Below are 25,279 nucleotides of genomic sequence, written 5' to 3'. Positions count from 1 at the left end.
AAGACTCTCTCGAGGGTAACAGTTACTGAGGACAGGCCGAATGCCCAAATTAGAATCCCTATTCTGGGCAAGTATTTCCTTTAAAAACCCCCAACTTACTGACATAGACACATTTGTTGTTGTTCAGTCAATAAGTCGTGTCCGACTCTTTGCACTGCAGCACGCCAGGCTTCCCTGTCCTTCACTATCTCCTGGCATCTTCTCAAACTCATGTCCATTGACTTGGTGATACCATCCAGCCATTTCATTCTTTGTTGTCGCCTTCTCCCCTTGCCCTCAATCTTTCCCAGCATCAGTGTCTTTTCTAAGAAGTTGGCTCTTCGCATCAAGTGGCCAAAGTGCTGGAGCTTTAGCATCAGTCCTTCCAGTGAATATTCAGGGTGGATTTCCTTTAGTATTGACTGGTTTGATCTCCTTGCAGTCCAAGGGACTTTCAAGAATCTTCTCTAGCACCGAAGACACACTACTGTATATAAAACAGATAACTGATAAGGACCTACTGTGTGGCACAGGGAACTCTATTCAGTACCCTGTAATGATCTATATGGGAAAAGAATCTAAAAATGAGTGAACATATGTGTATATGTAACTTTGGCTTCCCAGGTGGTACCAGTGATAAAGAACCCGCCTGCCAGTGCAGGAGATATAAGAGATGCAAGTTCAATCCCTAGGTTGGGAAGATCCCCTGGAGAAGGTCATGGCAACCCACTCCAGTGTTCATTCTTGCCTGGAGAATTCCATGGTCTGAGGAGCATAGCGGGCTCCAGTCCAGGGGTTGCAGAGAGTCACACCCAACTGAGTGACTGACACACATCCAACTGATGTGCTCTGTGGTACATCAGAAAGTAACACAGCATTGTAAATCAACTATACTGCAGGAAAAATTATTTAAAATAAATAAAAGGTAAAAACTCGATCCCATTTCTTTGTCTCCTGCATCCCCTAAGAAACCTCTTGGGAATGCCAGGTTGCTGGAAGCACCTGATTGGAAAACCATAATTTTAGGCAATGCTTAAAGCAGCATTAAATTGTGACCCAAAAGCTACTGAACTCTTCAGCAAAGACTAATTACTTGTAGATAGCCAGCTGGAATTTGGGAAACTTAATTCTTTTGTTCTTAGGACAAAAGACTTAGTCTTTAATTCCACAGTTGCAAAGTCTAAGATTTCAGCTATGTTGATGAATATAGAGTTCCTACTTTTTGAACATTTTAAGAATATTTTTTCCAAAGATACAAATAACTTTTTTCCCTGGTGAGAAATGTAATAAAGTACTCACAATAAAAGTAAACACTTAGACCAGGGCTGATCTGTCTCTGTACTAACATTTTGTACCAAGCCTGTCCTGTGCGTCGTAGGACATTTAGCAGTATCCTGGCTTCCTCCTCCTGGATGCCAGTTGCATTCCACTAGTCATGACTGTCAAAAATGTCCCCAGACATTGCCAGATGCCCTAGGGGTTCCAGGGGAAGTCACACTCCATTGAGTATCACTGATTTAGACAAATCAGAAAAATATAAAAAAAGTAAAAGCCACCCAGTTTGCAGACTTTGAGTTCATGGAATACAGAGGAGGGCTTGGAAAACTAGAGGTGGAGTTGAAAACCACAGCTGGCATGAGCCCTGGGATTTTTAAATACCATTGAACAGGGATCCATGAGCCATAGTAATCATCTATTGTGAGTGTGTCCATTTTAGAGAGGGTAATGGAGACAACTCTCAGATCAGGTGCCTCCTGAATGATCTGGGACACATCAACACACAAGATTAAAGTGTAGAGACTGCCCATCTTCACGTGATGCGCAGCTTGCCTGAGTCAGGCCCATGTATGCTTTCTCTCTGAGTGTGGTGATAAATATGCTGCAGGCTATCAGAATAAACAGGCTTCCCTGGTGGCTCAGCCGATAAAGAATCTGCCTGCAGTGCAGACCCGGGTTCGATTCCTGGATTAAGAAGAGCCCCTGGAGGAGGAAATGGCAACCCACTCCAGTATTCTTGCCTGGAAAACTCCATGGCCAGAAGAGCCTGGTGGGCTACAGTCTATGGGGTTGCAAAGAGTTGGACACAGCTGAGTGACTAACACTTTCACAATTTCATTGGAAGAAACAGGTGTAGAAGAGGATTATGATACATACCTTGTATGTCTTGAAGTAGAGAAAGATTCAGAAGTTGTTTATAACTTTTTTTCAGCTTGTGGAAGCAAATGAAAAGTGTATTCTTACCCTTTATGGATCCTTATTATCTGATAATTAAATTTTTTATATTGGACCCTGGAAAACTCTGTTAGATCCGTATATGCTTTTTAACTTTTGAGAAACTGGAGGAGACACTCTGACATTTTGGTCAGCCAGGGTCATGTAACTAAAAATGCAAGTTCTATGTAACACCTTAACCATCAAGTTAGGTATAAAGTAATACTTCCAGGTTATTTGTGGGCACCTAGTGGAATAGGGGGGCTTCCCTGGTAGCTCAGATGGTAAAGAATCCACCTGCAATGCGGGAGACCTGGATTCGATCCCTGGCTTGGGAAAATGCCCTGGAGGAGGGCATGGCAACCCACTCCAGTATTCTAGCCTGGAGACTCCCCATGGGCAGAGGAGCCTGGTGGATCACAGTCCATGGGGTCACAAAGAGTTGGGACACGACTGAGTGGCTTAGCACAGCACAGTGGAATATGGGTCTTGAGATTAACAGCCAAGAGATGAAGGGATTGAGTGTATGGAGAGTAAGGTTAGGTGCCAGGTATGAAGACAGGATTAAAATAAGGCTTAGTGAAGGAAGAAACATTATCTACTTTATACTTTTCACCTTGAGCTGTACAGTAAGTCCCCTACATACAAACCTTCAGGTTGCAGACTTTTAAAAATGCAAAGTTCACACCAGCCCCTGTGTGCCAGCTATTGTACTACTCTACTTTCAAGGTACTGTACTATAAGATGCAAAATGTTTATTTTTTGTGTTTGTTCATTTTTTATGTGTGTATTATTTATGTGAAGAATATTATAAACCTATTATAGTACAGTACTATATAGCCGATTGTGTTAGCTGTGTTAACCTCGGTTAACTTTATTGGTCTTACAATCACACTCTGAGAATGAAACTCGTTCATTTGTAGGGGACTTGCTGTGTTCATTTAAGGCAATTTTTAAAAAATCTTGACCAAGCTGTGCAGCCCATGTGATCTCGGTTCCCTGACCAGGAACTGAACCAGGGCCACGGCAGTGAGAAGTGCCAAATCCTAACCACTAAACCACCAGGGAACTCCCAAGACAAAATGTTTTATGATACAAAGTCAATAAATACATCTGTTAAAAAACCTCTGTTAGAACGTGTACTCATTTTAGCATCGAAAGTGTTAGTCGCTCAGTCGTGTCCCACTCTTTGTGACCCCATGGACTGTAGCCCGCCAGGCTCCTCTGTCCAGGGGATTCTCCAGGCAGGAACACTGGAGTGGGTTGTCATTTCCTTCTCCAGGGGATCTTCCCAACCCAGGGACTGAACCCAGGTCTCCTGCATTGCAGGCAGATTCTTTACCATCTGAGCCACCAGGGAAGCCTCATGAAATGTGATTTACATATCTGACATCAAAGTGACTTGAACTCCTGATACATGTGGAGGCACTGGTGTTGCACCTGGTCACCATTCCGTTGGTAACTGGCTCTTTGCTGTGTCCTCCAGATCGATTACTTCAACAATCAGATCATCGTGGACCTGGTGGAGCAGCAGCACAAGGGGATCATTGCCATCCTCGATGACGCCTGCATGAACGTCGGCAAAGTCACTGATGAGATGTTCCTAGAAGCACTTAACAGTAAACTGGGCAAACACGGTCATTTTTCCAGCCGCAAGGTACCGTGTATAATGAGAACGTCCTCTCATTGTGATCCGTACGATTTTCCTCATTGTTTGGCAGAATCAAATGAATTTTTATGTTGGGGTACAAGAACGTCCACATGAGTATGAAAGGCCAAACATCCCTGAAATGATTTATTGCTGTGGATAAGTTCTGCCTCTCTGGTTTATTGGGATGATGATGTTGTTGTTCAGTCAAGTCCAACTCTTTATGACCCAATGGACTGCAGCACGCCAGGATTCCCTGTCCTTCACCATCTCCCAGAGCTTGCTCAAACTCATGTCCATTGAGTCAGTGATGCTATCCAACCATATCATCTTCTGTCATCCCCTTCTCCTGCTTTCAGTCTTTCCCAGCATCAGGGTCTTTTCTAATGAGTCAGCCCTTCGCATCAGGTGGCCAAAGTAGCTTCAGCATCAGTTCTTTCAATGAATATTCAGGGTTGATTTCCTTTAGGATCAACTGATTTCATCTCCTTGTTGTCCAAGGGACTCTCAAGAGTCTTCTTCAGCACCACAGTTCAAAAGCATTAATTCTTTGGTGCTCAGCCTTCTTTATGGGATGATGTGATTGATAAAAATCATAATGTCCAGGAGAGGGCGCTCTAGACTACTCAATTTGCTAGAAAGGAAAAATGAACACAATTCTTTAGAAAGCATGATGTCATTTATAACCAATAGGTACAGAGACCTTGTTCATGTGCTAGAATTTTGCTCCTGCATCTGATAATTATGGCACTGAAAATAGCTTTTGTCCTTGACTTTTTACTGTAATCCTGTTATAAAAATATAGTATGTGTGCTCCGCTCTAGCTCTTCAGACTATGTGACTTTCTTGAAAACGAGAAATTCTAGCTGAAATTCTCATGTTACAAGGAAACTCATTCCTTAAATGGGTGTCCTTTTTAACTCCCTATTTTTCACATTCTAAAAATGTTACAAACCGATCATGTTTCTATGATAACTGGTGGCAGTTGCGGTGATCATACCTTTGTGCTATGCCTTGCATATAGTATGTTTGCCATGATATTTGTCCTAGGAGAGACACACCATCATCCCCAGGTGTTCCCTATAAATACAGGCTTGTCTAGCAACCATAAGCTGAAGGAAAAACAGGCCTTGTTCTTCTTCACTTACGTGAAGAAAGGGGCAAACGTTTCTGCTCCTCCATAATTCCATGTAAATCTGTGACGCACTGCCATTTTTTAGTATGAATAAATCTATATTCTAACTTTGTCCCTTTTGACATTATGTAATCAGAACAGTAAGATTCCGCAGCTAACTAGAGAAGGCACAAATCATCAAGAAATAGATTACTGGCTGATACTTATTTTAGATCAGTTTATTTCTAAAACATTCTCCTTGGTCTATTATTGAAGACTAACTTGTAGCCTGCTCTAAGTTGGCTTTCAGATACTATGATCTTATCTTTGTTTTAATTTTCACATTCGGTCGCACTGCGTGGCATGTGGAATCTAGTTTCCCGACCAGGTATTGAACCTGCACCCCCTGCATTGGAAGCACGGAGTCTTAACCTCTGGACCACCAGGAAAGTCCCTATAGTCTGATCTTTGACATTAGGGTTCCAGCTAGAGTTATTCCTCCAGTCATTTCCTGTTTATAACACAAATACTGAATAAGTGCCTCTCGTTTTCCAGATACAATCATGACGGCTGGGGACAGAACAGTAAGCAAAGTTAGAAGCCACATGAATAATTTAGAGTGATGCTTTCAGAAATGGCACAATGACAGGGGCAAATGTCCCATCTCTGAGGGGTTGGGTTAAAATGTCCTTTATAATCATATTTCAGATTTTGGAGATTCGCCTCGTATTATGTCTACCAGATGGTAGACAATCCTTGTGTATCAAATCGAATTGGATTGGTCACGATCATACCAAATAAATTTTAGGAAATATTGAATTCTGAACTAAAACAGGCAACTCTCCGTATGATTAGATAAACAACTATGATTCTCACATGAGAAATCACTTCATTTTGTTATGTTTCACCTTGGCCATTTATGTACCTGAATGTATCAGCCAAATATTTCAAGTCAAAGCTGTTCATGCAGTACTTTTAAGCAGTAACTACTGACTTGATCGGCTAAATAGTAATTTATCCGTGAAGATGGAAATGTTCTTTTCTTCCCTTTAATGTGGGAGCCCAGGTTCTCCCAACTCTCAGGCCAGGTGGCTTCTTTCTCCCTCAGCAGCAGCATCTCTCAGACAAATCTTGAGATGGAAATTTTTTGTGTGTTCTTTTCTGGGATTTTTGCCTAATGAAGGGAAAAAAATGAAATAACCAAGCTGTCAGGATATCTTCATCACTGTGAGCCTTTCCGTTAAATAAATGCTCTTATCCTGTATGTCACAGCAGGTATTTTCATTCATTATTGGTTACTAATGATTAATTACTTTTATTGGCAGGTTAAAGAAGAGGTTTCTGGCTTGTGTTTATTTAGGGGCTAAATTGTTTGTCATGCATTAAAGTTATCATGCAGAGGCAGACAGATGTTCCAATAAACTATAAAATTACTGTTAAAAGTATTGTTAACATGTAAAGTTGAATGATAAATAGGTTTTATTATTTTTTAAAAAAAGTAAAGAAAAATCTAAAAGTTCTATGTTTAGATCAGTTAAGACTTTGCAGTATGGAAATGTAAGAATATTCAATTAGTATAGATGTCTCTTGAGTCCTTTTCCTTTGGGAGTTTTATAAGTAGAACAGTTTTGTAAAACTGGTTGATAAGTGAGGGAAGGAGAGGGATTAAATATTTCAGAGACCCCTCTGAATGTTAGATGTTTTGTTCTCCATAGTTGGCTTAACCTCTGGAACAACTCTGCAATAAGTGATTACTGAAGGAAAGAGAGCATATAGATGGTAGAGACAAGACTGCAATCTCAGAAGTCTGACTCTAACTTCCTGTAATTATTAATTTGTTGAATTAATAGACTAATTATTCCCTTAACAGTCTACATCCACAGAGAACCCACCATCCTGGTTGGGGTTGTTTGTTATCTAACATGACAAGCCAAGTGATGTTTGTACATAACCATACTCAATGCGTATGGATTTTTTTTTTTTTAATGTTTACCATTTTTAAAGTCTTTATATTGCTTCTGTTTTATGTTTTGTTTTTTTGGCTGTGAGGCACTGTGGAATCTTAGCTCCCCAACCAGAGATCAAACCCACAACTCCTGCATTGGAAAGTGAAGTTTTAACCACTGGACCGCCAGGGAAGTCCCAATAGTTATGGATTCTTAAACATCTGCTTTTGAACCTAAAGGATATCAAGTGATCCTTTACAGGATGGTCAAAGAATCTAGGTTCTTCTGTAATAAGGAAATTGCAGAAACTTATAGAGATCCGGGGCTATATAAAAACTGCCTTCTCAGAGAGGTCCTCTTCAGTGAGAAGCAGCTGCAGAAGGTTGATCTTCTGTGAAGTGGTAGACCTGGAGTCCCGGCTTAGCAGAAGACGGGTGAGCCAGGCTGATATACACATAGCAGAGTACAGACATGGCACTTGGTCCCAAGAGTTCTTCCTAGAGCTACCGTTTATCAGCTGCAGGACCTTGGACCAGTTACCTAACCTATTTGAGGCTTAGTTTTCATGTATGTAAAAGTGAATCCATAATCCTTAGTTTAAATATCAGTTGTGAGTATTGAATGAGATATCCATGCTTAGAAGATGGCAAGTCCTCAAAATGGTCTTCTTTAAGTGGGACATGGAGGAGAGAGAGGCTCTACCAGTCCAGGTTGGCTGGGCTGTGTTAACAGCCGAGATTTAAGTGTCATAGATAGCAGAAGTCTGTTTCTCTCCCAGGGTCCCAGGCTTCTCCCATCTTCAGGCTCTTCCATCCCCTCAGGACTATCCTTCTCTGCATCCAACTAGTGGGAGGTGAGGAGAAAGTACAGAGGAGAATCACCCACTTCTTACCAGCTTTGACCTTGAAGAACCTTATCCCCTCACACTCACCTTCCATTGTCCAGAGCTTGGTCACCCGGCCATTTCCAGTCACCAGGGTGGCCAGGAAATGCAGTCTGGCTCTGTACACTTCGGGGGGAAAAGTTCTCAATCTTTACCACATTTGCCAAATTAAATAAAGCCTCACACACTGGGACTTCATTCATAATGATATCATGATTTGTGACATGATTATTCTCTCCTATTAAGTTGGAATATATTTTTAGGAAAGTGAAAATGTCTGTTTTCAAGATCATCTCCTTCCTTCTTGATTCCTTAGCTCTGCGCCTCAGACAAGATCCTGGAGTTCGATCGAGATTTTCGAATTCGACATTATGCAGGGGATGTGGTGTAAGTGTCTCACTCCGGTGCCCGACGTGGAGGTTTGCATGCAGCCTCACTGCAGAAGATACAATCAAGGGAAATAGAAATTGTTTTCCTATTCGTTTGCATTTTCCAGCCACTTCTGATGCCAATATATTTTAATTTCTTCACTTAAAACATTGGCATAGCTTCATTCATTCCTTGCTTTTCAAACATTTGTTAAAGACACATCATGTGTGGCCATACACAGTTTCTGGCATAGTTGACATTCGATCAACATCAACTGATGGTTAAATAAACCATGGAAGTATGTTAGGATTTGGGATAGAAAGATGAGAAACATGGACTATGCCCTGAAGAAGCTAACAGCTTAGTGGAGGACACAGGCAGATACATGATAAGTCATGATAATGAAGAGCAGAAAAGGATAAACTGGAGACATACAAGGCATTATGGGGACACTGTTGTTTGTTGTTGTTTAGTTACTAAGTCATGTCCAATTCTTTGCCACCCCATGGACTGTAGCCCGCCAGCCTCCTCTGTCCATGGGATTTCCCAGGCAAGAATACAGGAGTGGGTTGTCATTTCCTTCTCCAGGAGATCTTCCTGACCCAGGGATTGAACCCACATCTCCTGCATTGGCAGGTGGGTTCTTTACCACTGAGCCACCAGGGAAGCCTTGTGGGAACATTGAGGAGGAATAATTAACCCAGAGTGAGGAGTGTAGTCAAGCCTTGAAGGAAGTGATATTCCAGATGAGCCTAGAAAGTAAAAGAGGCTTAGTCGGAAGACAGAACTAGGAAGAGAAAGAGATGAGAGGGCATTCCAAGCAGAGAGACAGCAGGCATGCAGGCCCAGAAGTGAGAGTCATCACTATACATGAAGAACTACTGGTAGTTGGGTAACTATATGAGCAAAAACCAGTTTTCCCATATGATTTTTCACATATTATTCAAAAAAGTGAAATTCTCACAAGCTACATTTTCTGGCTCCAGTGTGATAAAAATAGAAATTGGTAAGAAAATAAAACTAAAAACATATAACTTCCTTAGTCTTTTAATTTCCTAGGGTTTCTATAACAAATGACCACAAATTGGTGGCTTAAAACAACAGAAATGTATTCTTTCATGGTTCTTCCTGACCCAGGGATCAAACCCAGGTCTCCTGCATTGCAGGCAAATTCTTTACCATCTGAGCCGTCAGGGATGCCCTGTTCTGGAGGCCACAAGTTCGAAATCTAGGTGCTGGCAGGGCCACACTCCGGATGCTTTAGAGGAATATTGTTTCTTGCTTTCTTCATCGTCTGGTGGATGCCTGCTTTCCTTGGCTTGTGGCTGTTATCACTCCAGTCTCTGCCTCCATGGTCACATTGCCACCTCCTCTTTGGGGTGTCTGTATTTAATCTCCCTCTGTTGCTGTTTTAAAACTACACTTGTGAATGCCTTTAAGGGCCCCCCGAATAACACGAGATGAATTTCTTCTCCCAGGACCCTCAGTGTAATCACATCTTTTACCATACAAGGTAATATTCACAGTTTCCAGGGAATTTGACAAGGCTTCTCTGATGGCTCAGACGGTAAAGAATCTGTCTGCAATGCAGGAGACCTGGGTTCGATCCCTGGGTTGGGAAGATTCCCCTGGAGGAGGGCATGGCAGCCCACTCCAGAATTCTTGCCTGGAGAATCCCCGTGGACAGAGGACCCTGGCGGGCTACAGTCCATGGGGTCACAAAGAGTCGGACACGACTGAGCGGCTAAGCACAGCGCAGCACGTCTTTCACGGGAGGCGTTTCTCAGTCTGCTACACTTAGCATGCTTTGTCCACACACACTGCTTATCATCTGGTTTTTGCTTAAAGTCCCCTCTTTTCCTTTCTCCTTATTTTTGATGCTGGGAATTCTATTCACATAACCCATTACAGGCAGAGATTAAACAACAAAAAATGGAAATGATCATCTCTATCAATGCCAAAGAGGCATTTGAAGAAACTTTAATAGCTGTTCCTGATTTAAATTAACACTCTAGAATCATAAAGTAATACGGCTCAAAATTATCACTCCCATCTGTCAAACTAGCCGTTCGCGCCGGGGTGGCACCATTTTCCACTTTTTCTGGTGCTGTTTCCAGATCCCAGAATCCTGAAGAGGGAAGATCCAGTGATACACAGACACCCGCCTCTGACCACCCAGGCCACACTCACTGGGTGCTCTTCTACGGCTTGCATCAGCGTAACTGCAGAGCAGGACAGAGGCCTTAGAGGCCACGCGGGGCAGCCGCTGATTCACAGATGGAGACATTTATGCAGCGTGCGTAGCATTCTTTCCCAGCATCAGACAGCAAGTTTACCGAATAGCTGAGACAATACCTAGGTGTTCAGACTCCCAGTCCAGAGAGTTAGCCAGCCCCATAGAGGAATAGCTGATGTCTCTGATTCCCCTTCTCTCTCTCCTTAAGCCTTTCAACCCTTTTCTAGATTTTTACTGGGTGTCTTCTGTGTGCCCAATACTTGATAAAGTATGGTCCCTGCCCATAAAGAGCTTTCCGTGTAAAATGCATACGTACATGTGTGGGTTTGTGTGTGTATTAACACATTCTTTACCATCTGTATACTGTATATATATACTGTATACCCGCCAGGCTCCTCTGTCCATGGGATTCTCCAGGCAAGAATACTGGAGTGGGTTGCCATGCCCTCCTCCAGGGCATCTTCGCAATCCAGGAGTCAAACCCAGGTTTCCTGTGTTGCCGGCAGATTCTTTTCCATCTGAGCCACCGGGGAAACCCAAGAATACTGGAGTGGGTAGCCTATCCCTTCTCCACAGGATCTTCCCAACCCAGGAATCGAACTGGGATTTCCTGCATAGAAGGCGATTCTTTACCAGCTGAGCAGGGAAGCCCCATGTAGATGTAGATGTATATACACACACATATACATGCACACATTTGAATATATATATTGATACAATAAAAGATGGTTGAAAATAATTTCCATATGAGTAATAACATGTGTTTTCAGAATAAGCAAATACTTTTAACTGTGCATGATAAACCCAGATAGGCAGATGCTGATTGTTAGGTGCTAGGAATTATTTTTCTAGGAAAAAGTGGGAAAGATGCTAGAAAGATTCAGGAAATAGCACCTTAGCCCATTTGACTGGAGTGTATCCTTTTGGTGACATAGAGAAGTAGAAACACCTAGAAAAGTAGATTGAGATCAAATCACAATGAGTCTAAAAGATCCAAATAAGGACTTTGAATTGTATGGGTCTGATGATATATTAAGAGTCAGGTAACTTTAAGGGTTCAGTCAAAAGTGACTTGAAGGTAGTAGGAAGAAGACCAGGGTTGGAGGAGGCAGGGAAATGATTTTGGACCTGATGGCCTAAAACTGTGCCCATGGGCAGCACGGAACTTTCTTGCAGAATGAAATATGAGCGGCTGGAACAATGTAAGACTGGTGAGGCATCAGAGTTAGAGATCTGAGAATTGTCTACAGCAAGGGTCCCCAACCTCTGGGATTTAATGCCTGATGATCTGAAGTGGAGCTGATGTAATAACAATAGAAATAGAGTGCACAATGCATGTAATTCAGTTGAATCATCCCGAAACCATCCCCTACCCCCACCCCAGTCCATGGAAAAAATTGTCTTCCACAAAACCAGTCCCTGGTGCCGAAAAGGTTGGGGACCACTGGTCTGCAGTGATGTGATTGTCCAGGAAGAAAATACAGTCAGGCAAGATAGGGGAGCTATAGGGAGCAGCCACCTCTAGAGTTACTATTTCCTTAACCTCTTAGCCTGTCTTGATCACACAGAATCACCCCGTACAGTTATCCCCTCCCCACAATTTACTCCCTCTAGATCCATGCAAGTGACTGCCGCAGGGCAGCTCCTGTCCCTCCCTTGGCCGCCAGCTATAAGTTTAGCTTTGAGACCTTACTCACATCCCACCCTCCACATCTGAATACTGACCTTCTCATTTCCTCCCAACAATTCCTTGCATGTGCCTGCTTCCACGCCTTCATTTAATGTTGCCCTGTGTAATCTGCCTTCCTCTTTCTCTTCTGCTTACCCCAATCTTACCATCCTTTGCAGTTCTTCTTGGATCTTTTCTCCCACCCTGAACACAGTGAGCGAGCCTTAGGCAAGTCATCTCACCTCCCCACGGATGAGACTCTTAGATCCTGTACGTTGCTGTTTTGCTTTTATCTTAGGAATATGGGATGGCACACACAGCTGTCTTTTTAAGAGTCAGCATCTCGAGGTAAGCCACAAACCAGTGGAGTGATGATCTCAGTCATAGTGATGGCACTGATGTTTGCCCTCCTTTTGAGGGACAGAAACATCACCCTGTCTACAGGGTAGGTAAATTTGATCTTCTTTAACTCAGAACTGGGTGGGCAAGCTTTATACACAATCGATGGTCTTATGTAACAGTAGAAAGGCTCATAGACTTCTAGAAAAGCTTAAAAATGGCTCTTGCTTGGTGAATAATGTGTTTTCCATGTTTCTTTTTTCTCAACTAGGTATTCTGTTGTTGGTTTTATTGACAAAAACAAAGACACTTTATTTCAAGATTTCAAGCGCCTCATGTATAACAGGTAGGATTAAAATTTTATTAATCGTCTTTATATTTAGCTTGCTGACACATTTATTATGTAATATGTATGCACATGATTATTTCTGTGTGACAATTTTAAGAGTTTTCTGGCAATTTTTATACTTCTGTGTGGTCATACTCAGTGAGTGCAATCATCTGTTACTTTATGATGATAAAATCTGTAAACTTAGGGCAGGGACCCTGTTACAATACAGTGTTCCTCGGTTTCCCTTGGGTTTCCTTGGTTTCTCTCTTTACTGTTGCCATCCTTCTTGTCCCTGACAGTGTACGCAGCAGTCCCCAGGCCAGGGCAGTGCGATGGGAGGGTGTCAGGTAAGCTCTGGGCCAGCCGAAAGCTTTACACACTCTGATTCCCACTGTAGTGTCTTTGCCTCCAGCCAAGGGACCACCCTAATAACAGAGTGGCTCTCACGTCAGAGTGAATAGAATCTTCTCACAACCCAAGAAAATGTGAAAAAGTCATGGAGAAATAAAACCAAGCAAAGGATGGCAAGTTCACACCCGGTACAGATACTTTGGAAAGAAGGCCCATGAAGAAAAGCTTCCTAGCCAACTGCTTCTTTTGGTTGAAGTGTCGTCGTTCGTGTATCAAGTCAGGTCAGCCCATTGGCCAGTAGGTCATCAAAGATGTATGGAGCACCTCTGAGCCACACATTCCCCTATGCTCTTGGTGTTCAGCTGTTGAAAAAACCTGGACAAAGTCCCTGCCCTCCTGAGGTCTTTTATTCTAGTGGAGATGACAGTTAATGATAAAAGATGGAGCTTTCAGCTAGTGTCAAGTGCTATGAAGAAAAACAAAGTTAGGTGAGAGATTGAGGGTATAGACCAAGAAGGGCCATGGAGGTGTTACAGGTAGTGTGGTAGGAAAAGGCTCCTTCTTTTAAGAAGGGTCATTTGAACTGAGCCTAGAGTGAAGTGCGGGTGCAAACCGTGAGTATGGGGGGACAGCATTCAAACAGAGAGAAAGACTAGTTCACCAAGATGCTGAGGTGGAAACGAGCCTGGGTGTGTTGACAGCAGGAAGGTCAGTGTGGCTAAAATCCGTGAGGGGAGGGGAGAACGATCAGGAATGACTGCAGAAGGGTCCACGGGCCAAACTCATGAAGAGTCCATGAGCAGGTACAATGGGAAGCCATTGGAATGGATGATGTAATGTCTATTCTAAAGAAATCACTGGAACCACTGTGTAAAACCCAAATTGTGAAGGGCAGGAGTAAACCAAGATAGGAGACTGGTTTAGTGATCCAGGCTGAGACATGGATGGTGGTGACAGAAATGGAAAATGGCCCAAGTGGGTGATATTTTGAAAATAGAACCAACAGGATTTACTGATGGATAGAATGTGTGATGGGAAAAAAAACAGAAGTCAAAGACAATGGGGACGGGATGCTTGGTTGTGGGATAGACAGAGGAAGTACTCATTTTGGGGGGAAATAAAGAGTTCTGCTTCGAATATGTTTTGTGGGAGGTGTGTCCTTGACATCCATCCAAATAGGCAATTGTATGCGTGCATCTGAAACTCAGAGTAAAGATGGGAACAGAGAAATAAATTCATGGTCATCAGTCTGTTGATAATACTTAAAGCCATTGTCCTGGCTGATATTATCTAGGGTGAGCACTGACAAAAAATAAAAAGAGAGAAGAGATTGAAGGATGAATCCCTGAGATGTCACCATTTTGAGTCAAGCAGGAAAGGAGGAACTAGCAGAGGAAGCTGAGAGCATGCCTGTGAGTTAGGAAGGAAGCAGGAATCTGGTGTCAGAGTGGCCAGGCCAAGTAAAAATGATAAACTGTGTCCAATACTATCAAGAGCAGAGTAATGTGAGGACAAGATTCACCACTGGATTTGCTGACATGAAGGTCAGTGGAACCCTGACAACGCTGACTTCGGCAGTGTCAGGAAGACAGATGTCTGATGGAAGCGGGTCAAGAGAAGACAGAAAATCAGAATGAGGAGACGGTGGGTTTCAACCATTTTTTCCAAGAGGTTTTGCTATAAAGTGGTTCATCGGTGTGGATGAAGCCTCCAGGAGCAGAGATAGAGCCATCAACACTAGAAAGTCACAGAGACGTGGGGGTCTGAGAGGGAACCCATGTAATAACCGATTTGGGGAGGGGAGACTTTCAGAAAGGAGCTTCAGTGATTGGTTTATCAGGTAAGATGCACTCATTCTGAGGGAGAAACCAAAGAGTCTGGCATTGGTCTGTATAAAAAAATGTCAAAAAGTCAAATTGGAAAAATGGCCTCAGTCGTCCAGTGGCAAAGTCAGGGCGTGCTGCCCTGGGGAGGCAGTCAGGCTGTGTGCCAGGAGGCTGCGCAGGGTGGCATTCATTGTGTGTGCGCGTGCTAAGTCACGTCAGTCATGTCCGACTCTGCGACCCTATGGGCTGCAGCCCACCAGGCTGCTCTGTCCCTGGGATTTCCCAGGCAAGAACACTGGAGTGGGTTTTTGTGCCCTTCTCCAGAGGATCTTCAGGACCCAGGAACTGAACTCTGTCTCCCGCATGGCAGGCAGGTTGGTTACCACTAGCGCCCCCCGGGAACCCCAGAGGTTCAGCTCCCTGAGAGCAGCTCCACCTTCTGGTGGTGGATTCTGGTCACCCCAGCTCACAGGACTAATGCAGAGACAGCAGTGAGTGGACTTAACTTCCCACAGACAGTCAGACAGTCGTAACGGTCTCGTGGTATGAAACACTTGCATTAGTTTATCAGGCTCTTCTTCCCTATTGGAAACCTGCCTGGGAAATTAAATAGGACTCTAGTTTACTAATTGACAGTGAAAAATATCATCCAAAGGATGCTTAGTTGCTTGGTAAGCCTGGAATCAGAACAAAGGAACTTAGATAAGTCTAGTAATTAAAGACATTTCACAGCAGGGAAGGTCTTGCCAAAGGTATAAAAACATAAAAAGTTGCAGCTTACTGTATAGATCGCCCTAGTAGGAAAGGTCTTGCTAGTGGGATGGAAAGTCTTGAAATCGTTTTGATTAAAACTATCCTGTTAGTATTTAAATGGGCTGCCTTTGCCTCTGGATACTTTTTGATACTTCCATGGCTAAATGACCTCAGTAAATTTTAATCCTTTCTTTACATCTATTTAAAGAGTAGTCCTTGGGTCTCTAGTTCTGGAGATTATGCGTGCGTGTATGCTTGCACGTGTGTGTGTAAAGGGCAGGGGACAGAAGCAAGCAGGTGGCATGCCAGTTGCCCAGGCCACTCTTTACCACCCTCTCATTAGCCTGCTAAGTTCTGCCTTCCCTGTTACACATACTGGCTTTCTGGATAAATAAGCTTCCCCTTTAAGGAAAAAGCTCTTTTAAATATTTGAAAATTATGTTGACTTACCAGCCTGAAAGTTCTTTCTCTTTGAAAACTATTGAACTTGTCTGTTTTGATTCATTACACGTCAATCCTTCTGTTCGATGATATAATAATAATAATAGGGACTTCCTGGTGGTCCAGTGGCTAAGAATCCCCGCTCCCAATGCAGGAGGCCCAGCATGTTCCCTGGTCAGGGAACTAGATCCCACATGCTGCAACTAAAGAGCTGGCACAGCCAAATAAATAAATACTAATAATAAACATCTTATTTCCTTCATTTCCAACATTCACCCCACCCTTCATTCATAAGGTAGTGTCTAGACAAGGCCAAAAGTGAGCAGGGTGGAACTGGGGATAGAAACTGCATGGGCCCAAAGACAGTGACTTTCTGTCTTCGACATGCATCAGGATTTTCAAAGTGCACACACTCTTCTTTCTGGAAATTCTGTTAATACTCCTTTGGTATTAGAAAGGCATTCGGGCACCATGGGCACTGAAAACTGAGACCCATTGCCCAGGTTCTTTCTCTGCTAAAGAGTGGAATGCTAAAGTTAAGGAAAAGCAATGTACATTTATGTGGTCATTTTTATTGACATGTTATCTTTGGAAAATTATGGAATAGGACTAGAACATAGTAAAACTGGGTCCATGAACCACAGATCATGCATTATTTTATAGCCACATTTGATGGCAGTTGGCACGGCTTTCTGGCAATGGTGAGGGTCAGGAATATTTCTCTGTCTTCATTCACAGACTAGTCAGTCTTCACCTCACTGTTTATCCTCTTCACTCTTGTCCATTCTGGCAGTTTGCTACTATTATTTAAAGCCTCCATGTACAGAAATTTACTAGATGTTTGGGGAACCAACTCAATTTTCTCAATTTTATCCCAGGGAAAGAAAAGTGGGCAAAATGATGAGAGCAGTAAACACAATTAGCAGAAAAGATCCATGTTAAGCTTTTTCTATTCTCAACCCCCAATTAAAAAAAAAAAAAATCTGACAAGAGAGAAGTTTTCAGAAAACAAGCAACATTTCAAATCCCAATTACTTTAAAATCAAAAGCACTGAGTGTTGTGTTAGTTTCAGGTATACAACAAAGTGAATCAGTTATATATATATACACACACATCTGCTCCTCTTTAGATTTTTTTCCCTTATAGATCATTACAGAGCACTTGATAGAGTTTCCTGTGCTGTACACAGTAGGTCCTTATTAGTGATCTGTCTTATATATAGTAGTGTGTGTATGTCAATCCCAACATAACATTGTAAGTCAGCTATACTCCAATAAAAAGTTATTTTTAAAAAATCGAAAGCACCCAAATGAAACAGGAAGAAAATCAGAGCCGAGACCACCATACATGTTTATAAAAAGATCTCCACAGAGCCAAATAAGGAATATATCATTTTTAGCCTGAAAACTGACCTGAAGTTTAAGAATTGGATTGCAGCCACCTTCGTGTCACATCAATAAAATATTGGAGCTGCCAGGACTACCTATAAATGTGATCATAATTCAGCGGCAGTAAAGGGATTTACTAGAAGACAGTGTAAAAGTGGTTATCTTCTGTTCCCATCTGTATTTTCTGAGAGACCTGGCTTTTTATGACCTACACTGTATGCATATTTGTGTCAATTAAAAGATGCTTCCTTGAGACACAGACACAGAGAACAGACTTGTGGACCCGTCGGGGGACGGAGGAAGCGGAATGAATTGACAGAGTGGCATTGACGTATACACACTACCATGTTTATAAAATAGCTAGCTAGTGGGAAGCCGCTCTGTGACTCAGGGGGCTCCGCTTGGTGCTCCATGATGACCAGGAGGGATGCGATGGGGCTGGGGTGGAAGGGAGGTTTAAGAGGGAGGGGAGATCTGTGTGCATATGGCTGATTCACTTTACTGTACAGCAGAACTAACACATTATTGTAAAACAATTATACTCCAGTTTGAAAAAAAAAATGCTTTCTCTTTCATGATTTCTGACATGACCTTGAGGATCATTCTCCTGTTTCTGATTTGTTCTCATTCTTGTAACAATCACCAAAACCATTTGATTTTAGGTATATGGTATAAGAGCCATGTAAACCGTTAGAATATCCTACGTAATAATAACAGCACGATCATTTAAAGAAATTGAAAGAGTTTTTCGAAGGTGGCCTGGTTTAGGCACGTCTTCTCATTTTGTGGTGTGGTATCTGCCATTATACTCTCAGCCTGATTTTCTAGGTGGAACCATTTTATCAATCAGGCCTAGTGAGTTTCGTCTGCAGTGCAGTTGTCGCTCCCAGGATACAGTTCAGCAGGAATGCTTAGCAATTCTTAATCCACTTATTTGACTGTAACGTTCAAGCCACTCTTTCTGTGCTTCTCAGTTCAAATCCTGTGCTGAAGAATATGTGGCCTGAAGGCAAGCTGAGCATTACAGAGGTGACCAAGAGACCGCTGACCGCTGCCACCTTATTTAAGAATTCTATGATTGCTCTGGTAGACAACCTTGCATCAAAGGTAATTACTCTCATTTTAAAATACCCATTTTGTTTCATGGATTCCCTCTTGATATATGTTAATGAGAAAGGTATGTATAATATTTGCTTTTTAGGTAATTATAGTAAATCAAATTGAAGAATATGTATTTTAAATGAATGTTGTAATAATTCTTAATACTGTTTTGTTTGTTTTTTAACATGGCTTGGTGAAACAGTTGTTTGTGTCCCAGATAAAATGATCTTCTTAAATTTAGGCCTTTTATATTGTTGTCATCAATGGGAAAGTCTTAATGTGATCTTAAAAAAAATAAAAACAGTATATTACTAGTATAGCATGTGCCTGATAAAAGAAACTTTAGCCCTGTGCTGAAGACAAGGCCTGGCTTTAAAAAAAAAATCTTGACTTAAATTGTCATGTACCATCCTTATATTGTATCTGAATACAAATGACAGATGAGTTTTAAGAGGCAGTCTAGTATTTAAGTGTTGTCCTTAGGCTGTTTTAAATAGTTGAAATAAAAAGATGTACTGTGGGCAGTCATTTCTGCTTTTTATTGTTCCTTTGAGGTCTCATACTGTTTGATAACTTTAGTCTGAGATTTTTTTTCCCCTTGAAGAACAGATTTCTACTCTTAACTGCTGCTGTTGACAAGTTTGATAAATTAGGCAGCATTCTGGGGCTCATTATTTTTAGTTTCTTCATTTTTATCTTTCTCTCCTGGTGTTTTTCCAGTGTTTTTTTTTTTTCTTCATTTTTATCTTTTTTTTAAAAATCAACTTCCTCTCTAAAAATTTAAATCTATATTATTTTTGGTTACTTCACTGTGGATAAATTAGGCAAATGCCACAAGAGTACATCTCTTCAGTAGCTTTCTGTTCTTTTTATCAGGATTCTTTGGCCTCAGGTGACAACAAATAAGAGCGGTGTGTTGGCTTGTATAATCAAACCTCCAGAAAGGCAGAGAGGGTTAAGGATACCAGAGCTGTAGGCGTGAATACCCTTGAGACCCCCCCCCTCATCCCTCAGCTTTTCTCTGCAAGTCAGCTTCAGCCTGCCTCATCCAGCAAGGGAAGTGAACCTAGAAGAAATGCATGGGACATGAGGAAGAGAGTCACACACAGAATTTTATAGGATGTACTTTAGGGAACACATTCATTGTAAATATGTTGTTTGTAAAATATGTTCAAGTTAATTAGCTAGAAGAGGATCATTTTTATTTTCTATATTTGGTAGTTAAACATTCATTTTTTAGCATTTATTTATTTGGCTGCGCTGGGTCTTTGTTGCACCATGCAGATGCTCTTCGTTGTGGGGTGTAGGCTTTCTCTAGCTGCAGCACAGAGGGTCGTCTTGTTATGGAGCCACAGGCTCCGGGGCACATGGGCTCTAGAGGGCAGGCTCAGAAGTCACAGTGCATAGGCTTTGTTGCCCTGTAGCATGTGGGATCTGAGTTCCTCGACCGTGCATCAAACCCATGTCCCCTGCACTGGAAGCCAGACTCCTAAGCACTAGACCACCAGGGAAGTCCCAATGTACCATTTTTTAAATAAAAATTCTAGGACCATTTCTCATTTCTGTATGGAGAATTGCATTCAGCTGCTAAATAAATGAACCCCACCCCACCCCCAAATTAGTGGATTAAACAGGAGAGACATTTATTCCTCTCTATGTAAATTAAGTACGGAAGAAGGTATCCCAGCACTGGCATAGCAGCTCTAAGGTTGTTAGAGACCCAGGTTCCTTCTGTCTTTCCGTTCTACTATCTCAATGCTTGGCATCCATCCTCCTGGTCCAAGATGGCAGCTGGAGCTTCTTCCTTTTTAAAGAGACTTCCTGGAAGCCTCATATAGCACTTTAGCTCCATCTCATTTGGTGTACTTGGTTGCCAGGGAAGCTGGGAAGTGCCTTTCATTCTGGTTAGCATTGCTCCCAGCTAGAAGTAAGTATTCTGTTTCAAAGTAGGAAAAAAAAGTACTGTATATGAGGTAGGCAGCTAGCCTAGCAGTCTCTGCTACAGCTCCCCAGTCTCTGTGTGTGCAGAGGTAGGGAATGAGAGAGGGAGCAGGGACAAGCAAAACAGTAGAGACAACCCATCAGTCCAGGAAGCCAGTAAACCACAAAATTCATGTGACTTACCCTATTGCAGCATTCATGTTATTGCCATGGTCTGGAACTGAACCTGCAATAACACCAAGGTTTTGCCATGTTGTTCATAGGAGTTGTTATATCTAATTAATACTCTGCAGAAAGATTAAGAACAGAAAGGTAGATAAAGACATATCAAGCCCCCTCCCACAAGAAAACTGGTGAAGGCAATATTAATGTGAGACAACATAAAATTTAAGGGAAAAAATCTATTACATACAGATAGGCTAATAATAAAAAGAAAATACTCAATAAAGCTAGATAGGTACTTGAACTAGGTACCTAACAATACAGCCGTGATGGTACTTAAATCTAGAAAGCAAAAAAACAAAAAAGAAAAAGAACCTGAAAAATGTAAAAGGCAAAATTGACAAGTTCACAATTCTAGAGGGAGATTTTAAACCAACTCTACCAAAAACTGATAGATCAGGCAAAAACCTTAACAAGAGTGCAGAAGCTTTGAAAACCAAATTTGAACTTTATCTAATCAAAAGATCTCTGTACCCAGGGGATAAGAAATACATATTCCTTTCAAGTATACATAGAACATTTTTAAGAACTGACCATAAGCTAGATCACAAAGGAAGTCTCAAATGTTTTAACAAATATATATACCGCTGTATTCTCCATCCTCACAGCAAGTAAAATAAAAACCAGCATTTTAAAAGTTTTTTTTTTTAAATATACTTGGGAACTTTAAAGAAATGTTCTCCTAAATAACTCACAGGTTGAAGAAGAAATCTCAATAAATTACAAAATACATGAAACTGCATGACAAAGAATTTATCAGAATCAGCAGAATACTCCTAAAGTGGTCCACTTGTTATGCCTTTATTAAAAACAAACAGAAAAAAAAGGAAGATCAAAAGTAAGTGATACAATTCAAGAAGTCAGTAAAGGGAATCAAAGGAGAATCTAAAGAAAGTGAGAAAATAATTTTTAAATAGCAAGAACTAAAAGTAATAGATCCAAAAATTAATTAGACCTTTAAAAAATTGGTTTTAAAAAGAGAAAACAGTATTCAGAATGAAAGAAGATTACAGCTTCTATATTACAGGGTTTTTTAAAAGTATCAGACTATTACAAACAACTGTATGCCAATGAATCTTAAAAATTAGTTTTCTAATAATAGATGTGTGTGTGTGCTCAGCTGTGTCTGACTCTTTGCAGCCCCATATACTGTAGCCTGCCAGGCTCCTCTGCCCATAGAATTTTCTAGGCAAAAATACTGGGGTGGGGTGCCATTTCGAACTCCAAGGGATCTTCCCAACTCAGGGGTTGAACCTAAATCTCTTGTGTCACCTGCATTGGCAGGAGGATTCTTTACCACTAGCACCACCTGGGAAGCACTAGTTTTCTAGAATAATGTTATCAAAATTAACTCAAGAAGAAGAAAACCTGAATAAATCAGTAACCTTAGAGATTCTGAATCACTAATCAGAAGTCTGCCTTCTTCCAACTCTGCCAAGAACTTCAGGCCCAGATGGTTTTATAGATAAGTTTTATAAACCCTTCAAGGAGCCAGTAATTCCTGTCATACATACATGGTTTTGGAGGATGGGAAGAAGAGAGGCCACTACCCAATTTATTTTATGAGATTACTATTAACCTTCAGTTCAGTTCAGTTCAGTCGCTCAGTCGTGTCCGACTCTTTGCGATCCCATGAACGGCAGCACGCCAGGCCTCCCTGTCCATCAGCAACTCCTAGAGTTTACTCAAACTCATGTCCATCGAGTCGATGATGCCATCCAGCCATCTCATCCTCTGTCGTCCTCTTCTCCTCCTGCCCCCAATCCCTCCCAGCATCAGGGTCTTTTCCAATGAATCAACTCTTCCAATGAGGTGGCCAAAGTATTGGAGTTTCAGCTTCAGCATCAGTCCTTTCAATGAACACCCAGGACTGATCTCCTTTAGGATGGATTGGTTGGATCTCCTTGCAGTCCAAGGGACTCTCAAGAGTCTTCTCCAACACCACAGTTCAAAAGCATTAATTTTTCAGTGCTCAGCTTTCTTCACAGTTCAACTCTCACATCCATACATGACCACTGGAAAAACAATAGCCTTAACTAGATGGACCTTTGTTGGCAAAGTAATGTCTCTGCTTTTTAATATGCTGTCTAGGTTGGTCATAACTTTCCTTCCAAGGAGTAAGCGTCTTTTAATTTCATGGCTGCAGTCACCACCTGCAGTGATTTTGGAGCCCAAAAAAATAAAGTCTGACACTGCTTCCACTGTTTCCCCATCTATTTCCCATGAGGTGATGGGACCAGATGCCATGATCTTAGTTTTCTGAATGTTGAGCTTTAAGCCAACTTTTTCACTCTCCTCTTTCACTTTCATCAAGAGGCTCTTTAGTTCCTCTTCACTTTCTGCCATAGGGTGGTGTCATCTGCATATCTGAGGTCATTGATATTTCTCCCGGCAGTCTTGATTCCAGCTTGTGCTTCCTCCAGCCCAGCGTTTCTCATGATGTACTCTGCATATAAGTTAAACAAGCAGGGTGACAATATACAGCCTTGACATACTCCTTTTCCTATTTGGAACCAGTCTGTTGTTCCATGTCCAGTTCTAACTGTTGCTTCCTGACCTGCATATAGGTTTCTCGAGAGGCAGGTCAGGTGGTCTGGTATCCCCATCTCTTTCAGAATTTTCCACAGTTTATTGTGATCCACATAGTCAAAGGCTTTTGGCACAGTCACTAAAGCAAAAATAGATGTTTTTCTGGAACTCTCTTGCTTTTTCAATGATCCAGAGGATGTTGGCAATTTGATCTCTGGTTCCGCTGCCTTTCCTAAAACCAGCTTGAACATCTGGAAGTTCACAGTTCATGTATTGCTGAAGCCTGGCTTGGAGAATTTTAAGCATTACTTTACTAGCGTGTGAGATGAGTACAATTGTGCAGTAGTTTGAGCATTCTTTGGGATTGCCTTTCTTTAGGATTGGAATGAAAACTGCCCTTTTCCAGTCCTGTGGCCACTGCTGAGTTTTCCAAATTTGCTGGCATATTGAGTGCAGCACTTTCACAGCATCATCTTTCAGGATTTGAAATAGCTCAACTGGAATTCCATCACCTCCACTAGCTTTGTTCATAGTGATGCTTTCTAAGGCCCACTTGACTTCACATTCCAGGATATCTGGCTCTAGGTGAGTGGTCACACCATAGTGATTATCTGGGTCATGAAGATCTTTTTTGTACAGTTCTTCTGTGTATTCTTGCCACCTCTTCTTAATATCTCCTTCTTCTGTTAGGTCTGTACCATTTCTGTCCTTCATTGAGCCCATCTTTGCATGAAATGTTCCCTTGGTATCTCTAATTTTCTTGAAGAGATATCTAGTCTTTCCCATTCTGTTACCTTAGTACTATTAAGTTACTTAGTAATAACTTAACTAATAGTTACTTAGTAAGTATTACCTTAGTACAAGGTTAACATGAAAAAATGAAATTAGAGATGAGTTTCACCTAGGAACATAAACATGAAGATTTTTAAAATGCATGTGAGTAATGCATTTGATGGCAATAGGGTGAACAAAGCGGCCTTTAAAACCAACTGAAAACTACCAGAAAGTTAGGTAAATTATAAAAAACCAACTTCCTGAATACAGTCATGAACTAAAAAGAAAGCAAGGACTAGGTAGGCCAGGTGCTGAGTGAAGGTAAAAGTTGAGGAGAGCATCATGCTCCCTTCGCCCCCTGGGCGGTTGTTGAAGTGGGCGCCTTTGAGCATGGGTGTCCAAGACTGGGTCCTTGAAGGGAAGCCCAGGGCCTGCTCAGAATAGGGTGACTCATGCGGGATTACAGACCACAGGCACACTCACACGTATGTATACACCAGCTGCACGACGCTAGGTCTCTACAGGGTTGCCTCTTCTAAGGGCTAGCTCTGGAAATAATCCCTCACTGTCCGAAGGAAAACTGCCTGCCTTGGTCTTTGGCACTGAGCCAAGTTGGGTGAATGAACCTTCCTTGAGAATTAATCATCATAAGCCAGCTTTTATGAGATTTGCAGTCCAAACTCATACCTAGGTGGCCTGAAAAGGCTCAAGCCAAGAATTCAAAGCGGTCCATCCAGGTCTGGTGTTGCCGCTGGGCATCTGATGAAAGCAAAGTGAGGAAACCCCCTTCATACCAGACCTTAAAGAACTAGAACTTCCACAGACGGTGTTCTAAGGAAAATAAGCAGTTCATAGGAGAAGATCACCACACATATAAAGCAAGACAGGACACAAGGAAGGTGAGACTAAACAGACTCATGAAAATGTCTTATACACAATTATCAGAAAGACTACCAGAATGTTTTATGTGTTTCAAGAAACGAAAGTCCTAAAAATATGAGAACTAGTCATTGAGAGCAAGGGACTAGGCAATTGATAGAAATAAAAACTAAATAATTAAAATGTAAAACTCAGTGGATAGATTTTACATTGGTTAAGACAAAGCTGAAGAGAGAATAGGGAAATGTAAGACAGAATCAAAGAAATTGTCCAGAATTTCACTGAGTCCAAGAAATGAAACTTATAAAAGACATATTAAGAGACATGAAAGATAAAATGAAAAGGTCT

The 25,279-nt window shown here is 41.7% G+C and overlaps 1 protein-coding gene across 2 annotated transcripts in view; it reads left to right on the top strand.

Annotated features, from left to right (window-relative positions):
* Positions 1-25,279, top strand: part of MYO1D (myosin ID) — a 351,718-nt gene that overhangs the window by 127,884 nt on the left and 198,555 nt on the right. For both annotated transcript variants that reach the window (XM_043480702.1, XM_043480703.1), the window contains exons 11-14: positions 3,677-3,847; positions 8,098-8,168; positions 12,666-12,740; positions 18,460-18,592. In XM_043480702.1, the coding sequence (XP_043336637.1) occupies positions 3,677-3,847; positions 8,098-8,168; positions 12,666-12,740; positions 18,460-18,592 (450 nt within the window). The remainder of the gene's footprint in view (positions 1-3,676; positions 3,848-8,097; positions 8,169-12,665; positions 12,741-18,459; positions 18,593-25,279) is intronic.

The sequence above is a fragment of the Cervus canadensis genome, chromosome 1, assembly GCF_019320065.1.
Source record: "Cervus canadensis isolate Bull #8, Minnesota chromosome 1, ASM1932006v1, whole genome shotgun sequence".
Classification (NCBI taxonomy): Eukaryota; Metazoa; Chordata; class Mammalia; order Artiodactyla; family Cervidae; genus Cervus; species Cervus canadensis.
The sequence above is the reverse complement of the archived record's forward strand: the minus strand, read 5'-3'. Positions and strand labels throughout refer to the sequence as shown.